General features: G+C 39.8%; 1 protein-coding gene across 4 annotated transcripts in view; it reads right to left on the bottom strand.

The window, feature by feature from the left end:
• Positions 1-21875, bottom strand: part of LOC132653204 (uncharacterized) — a 48710-nt gene that overhangs the window by 12819 nt on the left and 14016 nt on the right. For all 4 annotated transcript variants that reach the window (XM_060380997.1, XM_060380998.1, XM_060380996.1 and 1 more), the window contains exon 4: positions 20709-20810. In XM_060380997.1, coding sequence (XP_060236980.1) covers positions 20709-20810 — 102 coding nt within the window. The remainder of the gene's footprint in view (positions 1-20708; positions 20811-21875) is intronic.

Genomic DNA, 21875 nt, shown 5'->3' with positions numbered 1-21875 from the left:
GCCCTTGTACCAGCTGCTCCAGTACCTGTAATTTTTTCTTAGTTAAGGGCCATTGCTCCAGCCACACAGGCTTGTCAGTCAACCATTTTAAGAGTAGAGCTGTTGCTATATTCAGCATCCCCTACCCCCTTAAAAATTTGGAAACGTAATCTCTGCTATGTCCTGTGTTTGGACAACGCACAGCCTGGGGTTGATTTTGATGACGTATATCAATACCTTGCCCAGGAGCATCTACTACGTCATTCCTTATTTCATCATGGGCTGTCTCTGGGATTGCAGGACTATTAATCTGAGTACCCTACTGTTATAAAAGATTCATTCAGCCATAGAAGGCTTTACCTTTTTTTTTTTTGACCTTCTGATCCCACACATTTAACCCACTGCATACTTTCTTTTATCTGAGATAACTTTGAAATTCCTAGAAACTTGAGTATAAGCCTTTTGAGGTGGCCATTCTGAATTCCAAGATTATTGTGAAATGATAGTTACATGAGCTCCTTTTTTCACCAAACCTTCTATTTCAATACAATTTACTTCTAACTTTAATTTTGGCCACTGACCATTAACAACTGTTTGCTAGAACACATGTTTTTCAGATTTTCCCAACCCTCCTGTGTTTTCTACTGAAGTGGATTTGCCTTTGAAGTAGGGAAACAGTAGCAGCTGAGCAGTTCTTTCACCTTTGTTAAATTGCATTTCTCTTTTTACATAGGCCATAATTTTAGTTTGTCCTTTGAAATCCTCACCTATGATTTTTGGGTGCACAATAAATCCTTGGAAAGTCAGTCCACTCCTCCCCATGAGGGACTCCTCATGGACTCCTCCCCAATCATTCCTATTGTACCTGCTGACAAAGGACCATACACTGCAGTAGTTAGTTTATACCATCGGAGTTTTGGTGATAGTGTGAAATGTTTATCTGTGGCCAAGGCTAGAGCTGCACTGCCTGCAGTAGCATTCATTCAATCTGAACCACTTAGTTCAAGACTTTTTGCCTGTTTGTTATTTCCTGGCTGCCAAGAGGCAAATAGCATGTACTTTTTGCTCTGGAACCCTAAGCCTGTTTTCCCATGGTAAGAAATTGCCTTGGATATGTCTCTTAGACCTACCTCCATTGGTCCAGTGGAAACCCTTGGCACATTGCCTGCCCACCTCTGGAAGCCTGGGCCTTTTTTCTGGTTTTTATATTTAAGAAGAAAAAAAAAAAAACCCATTACCCTTAGAAATGCCTTGTTCATAATTTGGTTGGAAATGACCAAATGTCCCATAATTAAAGCACTGAACATTTTGAGATCTGAGACCTTTAGTGGCTTGGTCACAGTCTCCTTGTAAATGACCACATTTCCCAAAATTGAAGCACCAGGCATTTTGATATCAGACAACTCTAGCTATAGCTTGACCTATCTTAGTAGAATGATATGTGTTAGAACTGATATCAGTCATATCCCTTATCCACTCAACCACAGGCCAGGCACAGCCTGTACCTTTAATGGTTTAATAACAGTTTTATAGTCAGTATTTGCATTTTCACACACAGGGTTTTTATCAACACCTGCCTTGCACCAGGGTCTAATACGGCTTTGTTCACAGCTGAGACTAATCTTTGTAAAAAAAAAAAAAAAAAAATCAGCTTCTCCAGAGCCTTGTATATTCTTTGTAAATGACGTAGACCTTTTCCTGGGGTCCTCAACGTTGTCCCAAGCCTTTAAAGCCATGAAGCAACATTGTTCTATAGTAGTGTCATCAAATTGATTCTGCTCTTGTCTATCAAAGTACTACTCTTTGCCTAGCAATTGATCCCCTCGATCTATTTCACTGTTCAGTATCTGCAGCTGCTTCTCTTTACCATGTTAACCATTATAATTGTAGAATGGTATCTACTACAGTGGCCACCAACCCCTTCCAGTATTGGGGAATAATTCTACTTTGATAGCCCAGTTATTTAGAATTTGTTTCACATAAAGTGAGTGTATCCCATATAAAATCATAGCCTCTTTAAAATGCCTTAAATCTATAATTTTTCATAGGCCACCATCTGATGTCATCATAATTGTGTTCCTCACCATTAGCAAGCTGATGATGGTGATCTCATAACCCTTGGTTACCCCTCCTTCCACTCTGGCAGCACCTTTATCTCAAAATGGGCTGTTTCATCAGACTGTCCTCCCACTTTTTCATCTTTTCTCTGACCTGACCATCCTCTGGTGCAGTTTCTTTCCCTCTTCCCTCCCACGAGAAACTCTTGCTCTATTGCTTAGTCACCAGGACTGAGTCTTTTTGTTTTCCCTTTTCTGGGGCTCCTCAGCTCCCCTGTGCTTCCACCTCCACCTGCAACTTTTTCCAGTTGCTCAGCCATTCTCCCAACCTGTTTTGAAACAGAATATACGAAAGAAAAAAAAAAGAAAAAGAAAAATTAGAAAATCTTCTCTGGGAGCAAAGTGGGGGATATCCCAACAGTATCAGCTGCAATAACCTTTTTTGCTGGTGTCTTGAAAAAAAAATTATCTATCCCTATGTCCTGTGCCATTTTCTCCATGGCATTTGAAATCAAATTTCTGATTCTGCTTAGCCCCATGTCTGGGAACCACTTGTAACTGGTCTTTTACTACTTTGTGGGTTCTTTTTTCTTCCACCCTTCTCCACTCCTTTTCCCCTTTCAAACCCCAACCCTAGATATGAGAGAAAAAAAGAATATAAAGGAAAGGAAAGATACCTTTGAATAATGTAAGGGGTCAGAAAGGGGGCAATGTCATTGTTAGACTTCTTCCTGATGATTAAGGGTGTTGAGATCCTCGGGTAAAGTTTGATCTTTGCCTTCAGGATATCTGATTTCTTTTTGTTGTTGCTTCTTCTTTGCATATGACTACTAAACAAACCATGACCAATAGCAACCAACAATCAATCCCCCATACCTCTTAAGGTTCTAGCACTTATATATCCTTTGAAAAGTCCCAGAATTCAAAATGTCATGCAATCACAGAAACTATCTGCAGTTGGCAAAATCATGCCTCTGCTGGAGCATGAGGCAAATCATAGTCAGCTGCTGTGAAGCAGCCCCATATCTCCACAACTGGGATTAAAACAAAAACATATTCTTATAATACATGAGACAGGATTTCACTCTGTAGCCCTGACTGTCTTGGAACTCACTCTGTAGTTTAGGCTGGTCTCAAATTCACAGAGATCCGAGTCTCTGCCTCTAGAGTTCTGGGATTACAGATATACACCACCACTGCTTGGCTACTTCTGTGTTTTTTAAAGAAACCAAAATTCCAAAATTCTCACTACATATCTAAATCAAACACAAACAAACAAAGGGCTCATCAATTCCTAGGAACTCTGTTTGCTTCTTTTCTCTTAACCTCACCTTTTTGTTCTCTCACATTAATTAACTTAGAGAGAACGCCTCTCTAAAATTCAGCCTCCTGTTACCTATTACATTCATTCTTCAAGTTTGGGGGAGAAAAGACCAAATATATACTGGCTTGGAGTGGCTTTGGTGGCTGTTAATCACCTCAGATTCTGACAACCCAAGTTATGCTCACCTGAGGCAAGAAAGCCTCAGTTGCTTTCAGTGATACCCACTTCACCCACATAAGTCAGTTTATCCTTAGTGGTAGACATTGGTTAGGTTTGGACAAACATATAACCATTATTTTAAAAATAATATTGAACATATTTTTAAAATTTTATTTTATGTGTATTTTGCCTGCATGTGTGTGTGTGTGTGTGTGTGTGTGTGTGTGTGTGTGTGTGCCTGGTGCCCTTGGATACCAGACCCTGGACCTAGAGTTATGGACAGTTGTGAGCTACAATTTGGGTGCTAGGAACTACACCTGAGTCTTGCAAAGGCATCAAGTGTTGTTAATGTTGAGCCATCTCTCCAGCCCCAATAAATCTATTATCAAAGTATTATACAGAATAGTTTTATGTCTAGCAAAACACTCTGACCTCCTACATGTTCTTACTATTTAGTCCCCAAAGTCCTGGAAAGCACTGCTACACTCATGTGCACAGTGCGATGATTTCCTGAGTGTCACATAATTTGAACAGAAGAGAATCCAGCCTTTTCACATTGACTTCTTTCACTTACTAATGTGTATTTTAGGTTCTTCCATCAAAAATAACTTAATGTGGTTTTACCTGAAATTTTCAAATAACTATGGCAACATAAAATATTCTGAAACAGGACTTCATTACTGATTTTGCATAAGAGAAATTTTTGAACAGACAAGTCTGTAACTGATACGTCATTTCATAGCTTTTTTTATTTTCATTCATCTTTAAATGCCCCAACTTCTTTGGCCTTTAGAGGGACATCTTAACACTGACATTAGCAACTTGACTCCCCAAACCCTCACTTGTTTGGCTGCCAAGTTCCCCATCTTCACTGCTATTTAATAGCTAAGAGCATTACTTTTCTTCCTTCCAGTGATTTTTGGCTTATGCTCCTTGCTCTCAGGACAGACAGGTCCTCGGTGGAGACTGTCATTACTAAGATGTCACCTGGTGATGATGCTTTTGCAGACTGAGAAATACCTCATTTTCTTTTTGCGTTTGATTTGGACTTTATTTTTTTAATTACTGCTTTGGTCTAGCATTCAAAGTTGGGTTTCATCATAGCATCTTCACACGTGTGTCATTATGCTCTGTTATTATTCATTCTCTTCCCTCATTAGCCTCTCATCTCCCTTCCGCACCTCCAGCTAGTTCCCTTTCTTCTCCTGCCTTCCATGAATGCCCCTTTCTGATTTGCTTTCCTGTTTTTACATGTATTTAATTGCCCTTTCTATACTCTCCTCCAGGAAGATCTTTTCCTTCCCCTTTATGGCTCCCTTTCTAGTGCCTGTGAACATATATATGTAAATAGGTCATTTTCCTGAGATATGTGTTTTTTTAAGTTCTAAACTACATTTTTCTTTTTATTTCTTCTTCTTTTTCTCTTCCTCTCCTCTAATCCTTTTCCTCTTCCTCCTCCTTTTTTTTTTTTTTTTTTTTTTTTTTTAGAAAAGGTTTCACTATGTGGCCTTGGCTGTCCTGGAACCATTTTCTAGTTTAAGCTAGCCTCAAATGCAAGAGCTCCACCTGCTATTGTTTGATCTATGTTCCTCCCTTTTAGATCAGGTGTTCGCTGGATTACTCTTTCAGGCATGTTAAGAGTCTTCCTAACTTTCCTTTGCTCTCTATTTCTCTCATGGAATTTACTTTTTTCTTTCTTGCTCTGTGGTATTCACTGAGGAATCTTCTGTTAGCTCGTTGTTTATGAGGTCCCTTAGATTATGCTTTTCTTTTCTTTTCTTTCCCTTTTTTTGGTTTTTCAAGACAGGGTTTCTTTGTGTAGCCTTGACTGTCCTGGACTTGCTTTGTACACCAGTCTGGGCTCAAACTCACAGAGATCTGCTTGCCTCTGCCTCCCTGAGTGCTGGGATTACAGACACTCGCTACTATGCCTGGCTTTAGTTTGTGTTTTTCTTGAAATATCCTATTTTTTCTGTCGATTTAAAAAGATATTTAAAAATTTTAATTAAAAAATACTTTTTGAGTCAGGGTCTCTCTAGGTAGCTCTTACTGGCATGGGACTTGTTATGTAAACCAAGCTGTCCTCAAACTCAGAACTCTGCCTCCAGAGTTCTGGGATTAAAGGTGTGTGCCGCTACCATTCCCTGCTTAAAAGATACTGGTTACAGATATAATAATCTTGATTGCAAGATATTTACTTTCACAAGAAATATATCAGTCCTTTTTCTTTTTAGCATTGAAGATTGCTTATGATATTATTGATTGTCTGCCATTGTAGAAAAGTTAGTGTTTTTTTGCTTTAAGCTTCTTTTTTCAAACAGTTATAGCCTTCAAATTTATTTCTTTGCTTTGTATTTTTGACACCTTGACTATGAACTGTGGCAAAACTCTTCTAGTTATGCCAGCAGGGTTCTAAATGCTTCTTGTTTTTGAATGTTTTTCTTTATAGTTGGGGAATTTCTGCTATAATTTCACTGAGCAAATTTTCTACGTCTTTACCATTTATCTTGGCTCCTTGTGTCTCATAGCTTCTTGGGTTTCACTTACAAAACAATTTTATTATATTTATTTATTGAGTGTATGTGCCCATACATTCACATCACAGTATACATGTGAAGATCAGAGCAAAATTTGCAGGAGTCAGTTCTTCCCTTTTACTGTGTGGGACTGGGCTCCAGCTCAGGCTTGCAACAAGTACCTTTACTTGCTGAGCCATGGTTTGGCTTCTTGATTGAACTTAGAGCTCTTGGAATGTTATGGTTATTTATGTGTTTGTTTATTTATTTTTCTTTACTGGTATTTAAATGTAATTCATTAGCTTGGTCTTCCATCCCAAATATTCTTTCTTCTTCTTGGTTAAGTGTATAGAGGATGCTTTTTTCACTATATATTTAATTCATTGAGTTTTTCATTTTAAGATTTCTACTTTTTCCTCAAAATATCATTTTCTTTTGCTCAATTTTTATTTCATATTGCTTTCTTATCATTCTGTTGTCTTTTTATTCTATGGTGTTGACTTTCTTCTTCAGTCCTGGACTTAGTTTACCTGCTTGTTTTTAGGTCATTTAACACTTTTTTTTTAACAGAACATGTTTGAACTCTTCATTTGGCATTTTACTCATTTCATCGTCTTTGAATTTGGTAGATGAAGAGTTAGGATCTTTGGGATCCTTTGCCTTGCTTTCTCATGTTTCCATGTTTTTATTATTGCATCTATTGATCTGAATACTTTCTTAGTTTCTATTTCTGTTGCTGTGACAGAATACTCTGTCAACAGCAGGGTAAGGGAGGAACCTGTTATTGACATGCAGACCATCCTGGAGATAAATCAAAGTGGCAGGAGCTTAGAGCAGCTGGTCATAGTCAAGAAGGAAAGAGCATGTTAGTGCTTAGTTCACTATTTCCATTTTCTACCATCCAGGACCCCCTGCTGGGGACTAGTCTCAGCCAAAGTCAAATGGTTCCCTCCACAGCAACGAGCTAGTCAATCCCCACATGTCCTGAGGCCCCCTCTCTCAGGTGATTCCAGGGTTTGTCCAGTTGACAGCCTGATGATTATTTCTTCCTTCTCCTACTTCTGAAGGCTCAACTGCGAGTATTCCCACTAACAGTAAATCAAACCACAGAAGATGCACAAACAACCTGGAAATCAGTTATAGTGCATTAATGCATGACCATAAAACTGAAAGTGGTAAATTTTGGAAGGTGAAGTCAAGAACTCTCGAGGGTAAGCATGGAAGTAGCAAATGAATGGCACCGAGAGGAAAAGAGACAGGGTAAGGAAGAAATGGAGGAGAAGCAAAGCTACATAGAAGAAAGGAGAAAGAAGCAGTGTGGAAAATAAAGCTATCTAGAAAAAGAAAAAAGAGCAAGATGTTAGAAAAAAGAAAAAGAAAAGGAAATGCAAGTAAATGTTTTCCATAATAAAAAATTCAAAAACAAAATTATATACCTCTAAGAAGTGGAATAAGAGATTAACAATGAGAGAGTATTAAAAAAAATCTAGCAAGGTAAAGCCAACATATGGCTAAATGTGTGTGTATGTGTAGGACTCCCTAGGAGTCTGTATCTCCCTAGGAAGGGGAATACAGTAGATAATATAGATGGATGGGGGGAACCTGGAATAGGAGGATCGAATGTAGGGGCAGGGGCAAGGAAGGAACACACAGTACAAAAGTAAATATGAACCAAATAAAATATAAGTGTTGTCCCCAAATGAGGACTATGTATAAACAAAATTGGATGACTATGCAAAGGGTAATAATAAAAGCAGAAAATAACATAACACCTATAGGACTGTTCACTATTTTTATTTCATCAGAGAAATTCAAATCAATTCTACTTTGATATTTCGTCTTATACCAGTGAGAATGGCTAAGATCAATAAGACAAATGACAGCTCATGCTGGCGAGGATTCGGAGTAAGGGGAACACTCATCCATTGCTGGTGGAGGGAAAACTTGTAGGACAACTATAGAAATTGGTGTGGAGGTTCCTCAGGAAGCCAAGAATCAATCTACCTTGAGGTCCAGCTGTACCACTCTTGGGCACATAACCAAAGGACTCTACATCCTATAAGAGAGACACTTGCTCAGCCATGTTTATTGCTGCTCTATTCATTGCATCCAGAAATGAGAAATAATCTAGATGTCCTTCAGTAGATGAATGGATAAGGGGTACATCTTATATAACGGAACATTACTCAGCTATTAACAAATGAAATCATGAGATTTTCAGGTAAAGAGATGAACATAGAAAAAAATCAACCTGTGAGATAACCCAAACCCTGAAAGACAAATAGTATGTGTATACTCCCTTATATGTGGATCTTAGGTGTTCAGTGCTTGGTAAGTGGGTACAATCCATATAACAACGGAGGCTATTTTTAGAGTAAGGTCAGATACATCTCCCTAGGAAGGGGAATACAGTAGATAATATAGATGGATGGGGGGAACCTGGAATAGGAGGATCGAATGCAACAGGGGGAGGATAATATGGGAAAGTACAACTAAAACTAAAGGCCATTTGAGGGGTTGTATGGAAGCCTAATACAGAAGAAGAATCGCCTTCAAATATATACACATATGAAAGAAATCTAAATGGAAGAACCAAATAACAGGAGAGACAAAGCCCCAATTTGACATCCCTTGCCACCAAGTGAAACCTCCAGTGCTGAGAATGCATTACATCTAATTGAGTTGTTGGCCAAAGGGGCCCATGGAAATACCCAAGCAACCTAGGATATTGGTTGCTGGAAGGTACAGTACCAAAGCAAGGGAAACACCAAGCTAGCTACAAAGCCTTTGATCTCCAAAGGTGACCTGCCAGCAGATCTGCTGCTGCAACAGCGATACAAATGTGCTGGGAGTAACCAGCCACTACCTAATTGGATTAAAGCCCATTCCATGAGGTGGAACCATGCCCAACCCTGTTTGGGTGGCCAAGAACCTGAGACTAGATAGGACAAGCATTAGGAGAAAACAAAATACTTACTGTTCGGCTAAAGAATGTAACAGCAAAACAACTAACAATACTGACATGGATCGGTATCTTACTCAGCCACCATCAGAGAAGCTTCTTCCTGCAGGAGGTGGGAATAAATATGGAGACCCACAACTGGACAATGTACAGAGAGGGAGAGACCTTGGGATGCTCAGTCTTGAATGGTATATTTCCATCAAATCCCCATCCTCAGGGCTCAGGGAACTCTGAAGAAGAGGAGGCAGAGATTCTAAGCACCAGTGGGAACAGAAGACAGCAGGGAAACAAGGCCTTGTAGACACGAAGGAAGTGATGCACACACCAACTCACAGAAACTGTGGCAGTGTGCACAGAGCTTGAACATGTTTAAGCCAAACACGGTTCTAGTTCTGAGAAGGGAAGTGGACACAAGACTCCATCCCGAGCCCAGAAGCTAGCTCCAATTGACAGCGTCTCAAAACGGAGAAATTAGTCTTATCCGATGGATTTCCAGTGCATATACAAACCTCACCGAAGGGCAGCCTCATGCCCAGCAGCAGGAGGCAACACAAAACGAACACCATGGCATTATTGGAGGTCTTGTGTCTCGTAATGCTTTGCCTGGGCATTTTTCTACCTTACAGGTCTTTGTTATGGTTTCTGATTTTGTGTTTATGGGATTTATGTATGTGTAATTGTGTGTCTCTGTGTCTATATGTGTTTCTTGTGCTTTTCCTTTAGCCCTTTCTTTCCTGTTTGTTTTGTCCTATTCCAGTTTGTTTTTATTTTATATATACCTGTTTTCTAATGAGAGAGAGAAGCAAGAAAGGGTGTGGATTTGGGAGGGTGGGGAGATGCGGAGAACCTGGGAGAAGTTGAGGGAGGGTAAATCACAATCAGAATATTTTATAGGAATAAATCTATTTTCAACTAAAAAAAAAAAAAAGAAAGAGAGAAAAAGCCCTGCTAAATAAAAGTAAAATATAAAGCAGCAGTCACAGTTGAAAAAAAAAAAAGATGAAATGTTGGAGTATCATTCTGGGTACTCAAAAATTGGAGTACATCAGTCAGATGTATAGAGAGGCAAGGCCACTTGTACGACTGGACTCCTCTCTCTCTTAGAGTCTATGCCAAATCCACTTGTCCACACTGAACAAGCGTCTCGTCTCTACACAACTTCAGTGCTAATTTTCCTTATTTGTGAACCATGGGTCTCTGCTAGACACCTTAGCTTTGCATTTTGTGGACTGGTCAGATTCCCTCCCCATCCCAAGACCTAGATTGTACCTGCTGGGATCACTCATGTTTAACCTGGGGAGGTGTGCCTCCGCATGCATTGGGAACGTGGGAAGCAAGCAAAATACTGTGGTAGCACAGGAGGATCTACCTGTCTCCTTCCAAGACCTCTTGAGTATTCTCACCCTGTTGGAGGAATGCAACAGTGCAGATCATCCTTCGGAACTGTGGGTGCTACAGCAGTAAGTGATAGGGAGATGGTTCTAGAACTTGCTCTGGCTCAGAATCATCAGATTTCAGAGTAATTTTCATGTGATGAGATCTGTTCCTGATCATGAAGAGTCCCGGTCTCCTGTCACCGGTACCCTTTGCCAGTCAGTGTTCAACCTAAACTCCTCCCCTTGTGGTTGTTCCCTGATCCTAGGCCCTCATGGTAGTTCATTTTCAGCAATCAATTCTCTCTCAAGGTGGTGCACAGATGCTGCACCCTGAAACAGTGTGACAAAATGGGAATACTCTGCTGCTAACTCATCGCCAGGGGAAAGCTGCCTCCCTACCGTCTGCAGCTGCGACAGGCTGGGGAGGGCTGTGGGCTTGTCCTGACTGCCATCTTCATCTGGCTTACCCTGCGAGGCAGCTTCCCTTGCTACTGCTAGCGATCTTCACGGTCAAGGCTGTGTTCCACTTACTTCTCTATGTCATGTGTGTTTTCTGATCCTTTCTGGTGTCTTCCTTTTTGGATTTCTGTTCTTTCTAACTTTCTATGGGATAAGGTCTATTTTTTTCCAGTTTTGATTCTCCTCTTCATGGGCTCACACAGCATTAGCCCATAGTCTGCCATGTTTGCAGGGAGTCCTTACATGTTCACAGGGAGTCCTCACGTGTTCGCAGGGAGTCCTTACATGTTTTTTTGTGGCCTGATAGCTCACATGTGAATAACATCCCAGTTTGGATGTTACGTGGTATATTTTTCCAGCCATCTACTGAGGGACAACTCAATTTTTTCCAATTTATACAATTATATATAGAAATGATAGAAACAGCCACATATAGGCTTTCATGTAGTGATATTTTCAAGTTATTTGGTAAAATGTCAGTGAGAATTGTTAATTTAAAAAATTGTATTTATTCATTAGGTTTTTAGGGAGAGCATGCTGCCATGGCACAAATGTGGAGTTTCCAGAAGCATGAGCGGCACCTATGGACAAGCAGATAAGGGATACAACTGTACCACACTAATATCATAGGCCAAGCCACAGCCAGAGTTCTCCAATATCAACATGCCTGGGGCCTTGATTTCCGAAAATATGGTCATTTACAAAGAGACTGTGACCAAACTGCTAAAAGTCTCAGATCTCAAAATGTCAGCGCTTTAATTGTGGGAAATTTGATCATTTACAATAAAACTGTGAAGAAGGCATCTTTAAGGGCAATGATTTTTCTAAATATAAACCAAAAAGAAGGCCTAGACTTCCAGGCATGTATAGGCGATGTGGCAAGGGTTGTCCTTGTACCAATGAGCATGGATACAAAACAGATATTCAAGGTGATTTCTTGCTGTTGGGAAATGGCATTGGGAGCCTAAATCGAGGCCCTGCAGCAAAAAGTAGAATCTGTTTCCGCCGAGGAATGACAAGCAGACTGAAAAACCTCGCTGCAGCACTGGGGATTTAATGCACACTACTGCAGGCACTGTGGCTCTAGATTTGGCCACATTTACTCTATCCCCCCCAGATTCAATGTTATAAAACAGTTACTGGAGTTTGTCCTCAGGGACTGTTGGGAAACCCTGCTGCTAAGGTCACAGTCTGCCATTGCAGAAAAGCCCTGAGCTCAGTGAAATGGAGGACTCTTCTGTTGGCAGGGCTCCCTCTTCTCTGCCTGGTCTGGGGAGCCTGAACCCCCACACCTTCTACCTGAGGAATGTCACATAGTCCTTAGGGAAATTATAGCTCCAACTCCCTTTCTCCTGGGGGAACCTGTTCAGAAAGCACCTGCGATTCCTGGAAGGCCTCTCCATGTCAATGAGGCATTTCAGTACCGTAAGCCCCCAGCCAATGGCACTGACCCACTTCTTCACACCTAATAAAATTGATCTGCCTCCCCATGCTGTGGGGAGGAGTGGATCGACTTCCAAAGGATTAATTGTGCATCTGAGAATTATAGACGCAGATTTAAAAGGAGAGATTGAAATTATGGCCTATGTAAAAAAGAGAAATTGCTCAGCTGCTGTTTCTCTACATCAAAGGAAAAGTTACTTTAGTAAAAAACCAAAACAAAACAAAACCAAAAAACCAAACCAAACCAACCAACCAACCAAACAAACAAACAAAAAACCAGGAAGGTTTGGAAGGTCTGAAAAATATGTGTACTAGCAAACAGTTGTTAATGATCAGAGGCCAAAATTAAAGTTGCAAGTAAATTGTATTGAAATAGAAGGTTTGGTGGATATAGGAAATGATATAACTATCATTTCACAAAAATATTAGACTTCAGAATGGCCACTTCTAAAGGTTTATACCCAAGTTTCTAGGTATTTGAAAGTTAGCTAAAACAATGTGTGCAGTGGGTTAAATGTGTGGGATCAGAAGGTCAAAAAAAAGTTATTCAGTCTATGGCTGAATGAATCTTTTATAACAAAAGATTAATAGTCCTGCAATCCCAGAGACAGCCCATGATGAAATAAGGGGTGAAGTAGTAGATGCTCCTGGGGAAGGTACTGATATACGTCATCAAAATCAACCCCAGGCTGTGCCAATTGTCCAAGCACAGGACATAACAGGGATCGAGTTTCCAAATTTATAAGGGAGGAGGGGATGCTGAAATACCAACGACCCTAATTCTTAAAATGGTTGACTGACAAGCCTGTGTGGCTAAAGCAATGACCCTTAACTAAGAAAGCCGGTTAAAAGGGCAACTGAAGGCTCAACATACGGGAGAGTCTACCAGCCCATGAAATTCCTCTGTGTTATAAAAAAGAAATCAGGAAAATGGAGGATGCTAACAAATTTAAGAGCAGTGAACAGAGTAATTCAACCAATGGGTCTGTTACAGCCTCAAACCTTTACCTTCTCTATTACCTAAGGCATGGCCCATGATCGTAATTGATTTAAAAGACTGCTTTTTCACTATCCCCTTTCATGAACAGGATATGGAAAGGTTTGCTTTCATAACACCTACTTACAATAATGCTCAATCTGTAAAACGATATCAGTGGAAAGTTCCTCCACTGGGAATGTTAAACAGTCCAACTTACTGTCAATATTTTGTGCAACAACTGCTGGAAAGAACTTGTAAGAAATATCCTCAATCCATTATATACCATTACATGGATGATATTTTGTTGGTTGATTGTGTGACACAGACACTTTAGAGAAAATGTTAAAGGAAACACAAAGAATTCTGCCATGCTGGGGGTTAAAGATTGGTCCTGAAAAACTACATAGAAGAGATTCTATTATCTACTAGGGTTATAAAGTAAGTCAATAAAAACTTCAACCACAGAAGGTATAGATCAGAAGAAATCAGTTGCGAACTTTTAATTTTCAAACATTAGTGGGAGATATTAATTGGCTATGGTCTACCATTGGATTAGTTACTCAAGAGTTAAGTTATTTGTTTCAAATGTTACAAGAAGGTTTGGACTTCCACAGTCCAACATGGTTAACGGCTAAAGCGGAGAGTTAACTCTGGTAGAACAGAGACTATAAGATGCATATGTGGCACACAAATAAATTTGTTTGTATTTTGGTTATTTTGCTGTCAACTTATTCTTCTATTAGGCTCATTATGCAAAGGGAGGATAGATTTATGGAATGGATTTTCTAGGCACACAAAAAAGTAAAAAAATTAAAGAGATAACATAGAAAAAATGTCTTATTTAATCATAAAAGGTAGAGAAGACGACTAAGTCAACTGTCAGTAATGAACCCAGCAGAAAACATATTACCTTATACTAAAGCTGAAATGATGTCATTATGGGTAATCAATGAAGACTGGTAAAGAGCTTGTAGCAACTATTTGGGAGAAATTAATAATAAATATCCTAAAAACATGCATTTTAGTTTATAAAAAGAACTAATTGGATTCTCCCATGTGTTGTAAAGGAATGCTAGTTCCTGAAGAACCTACATTCTATACTGATGCAAGTAAGTTGAGAATGACAGGCCACAAGTCAGACAAAATGATCAAAGGAATTCAAAGCCCATATACTTCAGTTAAAAAATCAGAGCTGTATGATATTACTACATATTCCTGAATCTCTTAATATAATTACTGACTCTCAATATGCAGGAAAAGTTGTTCTGCATATAGAAACGCTGAATTTATTCTGGAGAATTCAGAATTAACCTTGTTATTTGTACAGCTGCAATAGGCAATCAGAAATAGAAACTATACATTGTATATCACCCATATTCAGTTTCATACAGGCTTACCAGGTCCATTGGCACAAGGAAATGAAAAAAGTTAACCAATTATTAATAGGAAATGTGTTAGAAGCCTCAACATTTCATAAAAAACACCATTTTTAACAGTAAAGGTTTAAAGAAAAAATTTTCTATCAGCCTGCAACAAGCCAACAAAATTATAAGAATATGTCCTACTTGCTCTTTGCATAAATGAACTCCATTATCTGCTGGATGGAGCCCTAGCGGTACCAAAAGAAATGAATCTGTCAGATGGATGTGTTTCATTTTGCAAAATTTGGAGTGTTAAAGTTTGTACACTGTACTGTTACATATTCATGGTTTCAATGGATAATTGCTTTGACTTCTGAGCAGGCTGGTTTTGTAATTATACATTTATTGGAAGTAATGTCTATTATGGGGATACTGGTACAAATTAAGACTGACAATTCCTCCACATACATCTCTAGTAAGATGACACAATTCTTTGCATATTACAATATAAACCAGACTATAGGTATACTAAACAGTCCTACAAGACAAGAAGTTTTGGAAACGTCTAATCACACCTTAACAGAAATGCTTATAAAATAAAAAGAGGAATAAAGACCTCGAGGTACAAACTAAATAGTGCTCTGTTAACTTTAAATTTTCTTATTTGTCAATGAGAAAGGAACAACAGCGGCCAAGAGACACTACACTGGGTTACAGAAAAAGACATGGAATTAAATTGGTCTATGTACTATAAGGATGTGTTAACATAAGAATGGAAGTCCACAAAAGTTTTTATTGGGGATGTGGTTTTGTTTATATTTACACAGGAAATGAAAAACTATGGATACCATCAAAACTTAGATTAGAATTGAACAGGAGAGACCTTCTGAAAACATTGGCCAACGACCCAAAAAGCGTTTAGTTAAAGTGTCTCTGTTTATAATTTCTCAATACACATTTAATGGCTTAAAATGGGGAAAATGTAGAGAGAATTTTGGAATTTTGGTTTCTTCTTTAAAAACACAGAAATATTGTAAGAATATGTTTTCACTTTAGCCCCAGGTGAGGGGCTGTGGGAATGATCTGGACTGTCCGAAGCAGCTGAGTATTTTTTGCCTCGTGCTCTACCAGAATCGTGGTCTTGCCAGCTGTTTCTGTGATTGCGTGACGTTTGAGATTTTGGGAACTTTTCAGAGGGTATATAAATAGTAGGGCCCTAAGAGTAGGGTTGGTTGTTGTTAGTCACTCAGGGGGGTTGGTTGCAGTTTGTCAGTAGTTATGCTCAAGAAAGAAATAAAATCAGATTCAAGGATTTTGATTTCTATCTTTCTCCCTACTTTCTACCCTTTCTCTCCTATCTAGTGATGGCGGTGGGGGGATTAAAGGAGAACCCACAAAGTAGCAAAGATCAGCTACAACCAAAGAAGAAACAAGAAAGAAACTAGTTTCAAGAATTTTTCCCTTTCTCTCTCTCCTTTATCCTTCTTTCTCTCCTATCTAGTGAAAGGGCATAAAACCAGGGGGATAAAGGGTGAGAAAAATAACCCACAAAGCAGCAAAGGCAAGCTACATGTATGTGTGTGCCTGCAGGAGATTTTGTGCAAGCGTGTGCAGGTACCTGCCTGTGCGGAGCAGAGGAATGTGCATGTGTAAGAAGCAAATGAATGCCTCAGACCCTTGGGAACTGGCAACTGCGGTCTTTCCTTACTCATGTTTACAGTCCAAAACGGTTCCCCTACCAACACCTCCTAGTGACACTAGCTAACTCCTCACAGCCACACTGAGGTTCTGGGTTACTGCCTCATTGGTGCCACTCCATCACAGAGAGTGAGTCTCTTCTCATCCTAGCTTTTCTGTATGCCTATCTGTGTGTCTGTCTTTTCTTCATTCCTTCATCTCTGGAGTCAGGTTTCCAGGGCCAACCTGATGTAGCAGTCATGGGGGCCAGAAGAGAGTGTTAGATCCTCTGCAGCTGTAGTTATAGGTATGTCTTTTATTTAGTTTTTTTTTTTATAATATAGGGATTTTTATATTTACTTTGTTAACTTTTATACAAGTATTTAACTTTGGGTGAAAATGTAAATAATATTATTCTTAATTTTAAACTCCATTTGTTTGTTGCTGGCTGACTTTATAGTATTCTGTAACCCAGGTATACATGCCTTGTAGGTCCAAGAGTGTTTTGGCCAATTCTTTTTGATTTCTTGTACAATCATGCCATCCCCAAACAAAGCCCATTTTAGGTCTTCCTCCCAGTTTGCGTATCTCCTATTTTCTTTCCTGCCTTCATGCACTGGCTATGACCACTGCAACAGTGCTGGGAAGTAGTGATGAGTGGGACAGGGTAGCTACATTAGAATAACTGTGAAAGTGATGAAATAAAAATGCCCACAAGACAAAATTATAATAGTTTTTATATTTTAAAAAAAGTGGAAAAAAATGAGAGGACATGAGACTAGGGCAAGGCTAGGGCAAAGCTAGGGTGAACTCCAGGGTTGGGGGAGGCTGATCAGAGAGGAGTCATGGGAAGAGATGGGGAGGAATATGATCCAAAGACATTGAGTTCATATATTAAAAATTTCAAAGAATTGATAAATATTATATTAAAAATGAGTAGAGAATATCTTTTGAAGGATGACTCGATAGCACAGATGTGCAAAAGTGAGCATCTGGCCATTTAAACACTGAATAAAAATGTTTTAAAAAATATTTTGAAAGCTAGGTATGGTGGTGCACACCTTTAATCCCAGCACTTAGGGAGGCAGAGCAAGACAGATTGCTGTGAGTTTGAGGCCAGCCTGGTCTACAAAGCGAGTCTAGGACAGCCCAGACTACACAGAGAAACCCTTTCTTGAAAAATAAAACAGAAGCCATCCTATAGTTTCAGCAGCACATGCTTGTGACCAAACTTGTCTCACCCCTGCTACTGCCCTCCCAAACTTACTGTTTTAAATTCAGTCCCAGTTGCTCCTCTATTTCAACCTGTGAAGGCCCCACTTTTACTCTTTCTATAAGATACAGTCTCATTTTTCTTAGAAAACAGACTACAACATCATTATAATCTAAAAAGTTCATTATTATTTACCAAATATCTAGTTTTCAGACAAATTTATCAAAAGCAAGCCATGGTTCTTTTCCTGTGCCATCAGCAGCCAAAAGGTGCATGTTTTGATGGACACATTGCTTCAGTTTCATTTAGTCTACAGAGTCTTAGTTCTACTTTGCAATCTGTCATGGGTGTTCTGTTCTGTCTTTGTTCACCATACACTTATGTGTTATTTAATATGACATGCCAACCTCTCTATTTCCAGGGAACTGGGATTACAGACAAGCTGGTTCAGATTCAGGTTTGGCGTTTCAGATGTTTGCTTTCTGTGTCCCACCAGAAAGCAGGCTGGTGATGTTGGGGGGTGAGTTTTTTTTTTTTTTTTTTTTCCAAAACAGGCTTTCTCTGTGTAGCTTTGTCTGTCCTGGACTTTGTAGACCAGGCTAGCCTTGAACTCACAGCCATCCGCCTGTCTCTGCCTCCCTGAGTGCTGGGATCAAAGGTGTGCACTACCACGCCCAGCTCCGTTCTCTGATTTTAAGTTTAGGAAGAACCAGTGAGGCACCTAACTCAACTAATCAGCAGGCACTAACACTGGAATAATATATAGATCAGCATGGCCCCTGAGCAAGGGTGCAAGGACATCTGTAATTTGTTCCAATTTTTTAAAAAATATTGAGGGGGTCTGGAGCGATGGTTCCAAGGCTGGGTCAGAGATGGGGTTACTCTTGAAGTGGACCTCACTTCTCATCCCAGCCTCTACACTAGGCAGTTCAGAGCTGCCACTAAGGCCAGCTCCACGGGATTAAGTGCCCTCTTCTGGTCTCCATGTGCATTGCATGCATGTGAATTCACAAATCATAAATAAAAATAAAATCTTTTAAAAACGATCTTTAAAGGAAGAAAAGAAAAATACAAATAAAACATAGTGGGGTTAGGTGGTTCAGGCCTATCAATTATTAAGTTTCAAATCAGCTTTTTACCCATTTCTGATCATGTATTTCTTTTACAACAAAATATTTTTATTAATTCTTTGAGAATTTCATATGATATATTTTGATCATATTTACCCTCTACTCTTCTCATCTCCTACCTCCTCACTTGGCCAAACTTCATGTTCTCCATTTTCAACCCACCTCGTCCGGTTTGTGCTGCCCACATGTTCTTGGGCGTGTGACCATCTACTGGATCAGTCTATGTAATAGGAGCCACACCCTTCAAGGGAAACTGACTCTTCCTCCAGAGAAACCACAACTGTGCTGTGTGTGGCTTCTCTGTTAGGGCTGAGGGCTCACAAGTTAGTGACAGCAATAATCTAGGTCCAGTATTTAGTTGAGGATTACAAGATAGTATCACCACTTCCTCATTAAATAGCTGGGACAGATCCATAAAGAAAAATGTAGCATAGCTAATGTAGCTGGGCACGCTGGACCTGTGTGTAATCTCAGAACTTTGGAGGTCGAGGCAGGAGCACTGCCTGCCACAAGTCTGAGGATAGCCTGGGCTACAAACTAAACAGATAGCCTGTCTGAAGCTAAACAAAACAAACAAACTCCTACCCCACCAAAAGCACAAGAGAAAGAAAAAGAAATGCAACTTTAATCCATCAACTATTGGCTTCCTTTGAGGTAGGGTTCATGTGGGAAGTCAGAATGGGTGCTTGCCCTTTTCCTTCCCATTACTTTCAGAGCAACGGGACATAGCATAGCTCTGCTGTCTTCCAAGGCTGGCTGCCCCACTTTGGTATCACCTAGGAATCATGGGACTGAGCATATTTATACTGCCTTTGATGTATGGATTATTCCATCACTGGCCGGTGGCAACTGGCTCATCAAGTTGTCTCCTGTCTTTTGGCTGTGCCTCATTGTTTTAGGCAGGACAGTATGCTCTGGTCCATATGTCTTCAGTCCTGTACCTGGAACCAGGCCTGAGTGCATTTGGAGGATGATATTTGGAGACTATAATCTCATCACTCAGGTGCTCACTCCTGTTGAGTTGGTCAGTGTTCCTCAGTTTGTTTTCTAAGCAGACAGGCACAGACTTGAATTTCTTTTTCTTTGGAGACTTGGGAAAATATTTCACCGGATTTCTTTAATTTTTTTTTCTCTTTATAACTAGGTAAATGTGCAGCTAAGAACTTGACTCTTAACTAGATTAACATATCTATATAAACCCAGTTTCAGAATAGCAACACCAGGGTTACTAGTAACAATGAGACTCTTGGAAACAGAGTCTTAAAATGTACTTTCAGGCCTTTTTTATTAGGCTGTAATCTCACTAGATGCGGACAACCAAATGACCGTTTCATTCTCATTTGACCCATATTTTGACATAAAATTTTACCACTGTAACTACGTCAAGTGTGCAATTTGGTGGCGTTGGTGCAGGACATTGTTATGTGATATATCATTTCATTGTTATGGATATCACTATCCACCTGTAGACTTCCCATTTCTATGAACTGGATATACAAACGCACACACCAACATCAACTGCTCACTCCCCCTTTCTCCATCCTTTGCAGCTACACTCCACTTTCTATCTCAAGCGAATTCAATTATTCTTGGTACCTCATGCAAATGGAATTACAGGATATTTTTCCTTTAGTGACATCTTATTTCACCCAGTAAGGACTAGTTTTAAATTTTAATTTAATAGTGTTTTATAATCATATAAAACATTTACCTGGTTTAAAAGTCAAGTTTTCAACACAGCTTTTATACGGAGACACCTAGTTTCTCTCTCCGACAGCCCAGCCCTTCTTTGTTTCTGCAGTCCCATGCAGGGAGCCACTTAAACATTTTTGGTTTATCCTTTTACATTTAAACTGAAATAAGCAAATATGCGTATTTGTGTTTATTCCCTCTTCCTGAACTGGCTGCATTTAAGGATGTGAATGACCCAGCAGCACCTGTTTTCTGCGGTTCTGCGGACATCCCCAGAGTGAACCTTAGCCCCTCACACTCGGTTCTCATCCCTCCCTCCCCCTCTTACGACCAGGTCCTCCGTAGCATCAATGAGCTTAAGACACAAGTAGAGGTACGTACCATGTTCTGTGCTAGTATTTGCTGAAAATCTGTAGCAAGTGTATTTGAAGGAAAAAAATGCTCTTGTGACATCAAAGGGATTCTTGTAAAAATATCACTAACCTGGGGAAATTAATGGAAATACATAACCTGTATGGCTAGTTCCAAGTGCAGAACGACAGAGTGAGTGTTCATTTGACGCAAAGCATGGCATAAACGTGAACCACTGCTGTTTTTTTGGTGGTAGGGCATCCTTTCTACTTTAAGACATGGTAATTATGAACACTACACGTGGCATTGGCTTATTCAGGGTCCTAGCACCAAACAGAGATTCACATAGTATGACTGCAGGCATTCCCTTCTTCCACTGGTACATCCAAGGACACAAAGTGAGAACAGATATCCCCCTATGGTGGGGAAAGGGGGGCTGAGACATGTGGCACTTTCTAAATTGTGCCATCAATGATTTTTCTCTCCTGCGCTTGTCCTCAGAATCTACTCAGAATTGACAAAACAATGCTAAGTGTTTCTTTCTACCTGCCTTTCTACCAAGTTAGTAATGAGAAACTCTAACACCTCCAAAAAGAATCCCCATCATTGTCTGTGCTCAATGTTGCATCTCTCAGAAGTACTGGTAAAAATGACCTGGTTGGCAGTTTTGTATCACCTGGTTTTTAGAAGGGTGGTAAAGTTAGGCAGAGGGAAAAAATAGGGTATATTAGGTAAAATGACTAAAATGCCTTACTCTCTGAACTCTAGCAATTGCCTATGCAGAGAGAATTTGAATTTTAAGCCGTACCATCTGACTTTATACATAGTAACACTGGGAGCTGTTTCAATGTTATCTGTTGTGCGAACAGATAGCATATGTACATGATTCACAAACGTGATGGGACAATACAGTTACCACTGGAAACGGCAGCGGAACTAACTGAGACAACATTTTATTAAAATATTTATCTCAGTTACATATTTGTAATATATAAAGCTGAAGAGTAGAAGCATTTACTTTTAGACCTAAGAAACGAACTGGAGAGCTGGCTCAGCAGTCAAGAGCGCTTGCTGCTCTTGGAAAGGATCCGGGTTCAGTTCCCAGCACCCACTGGGTGGCTCACAAGCACCTGTGGTTACATTTCCCTGGGATCTGGTGCCTCTTCTGAACTCCATGGGGACTGCACACACGTGGTA

Source organism: Meriones unguiculatus, chromosome 3 (assembly GCF_030254825.1).
Source record: "Meriones unguiculatus strain TT.TT164.6M chromosome 3, Bangor_MerUng_6.1, whole genome shotgun sequence".
NCBI lineage: Eukaryota > Metazoa > Chordata > Mammalia > Rodentia > Muridae > Meriones > Meriones unguiculatus.
The sequence above is the reverse complement of the archived record's forward strand: the minus strand, read 5'-3'. Positions and strand labels throughout refer to the sequence as shown.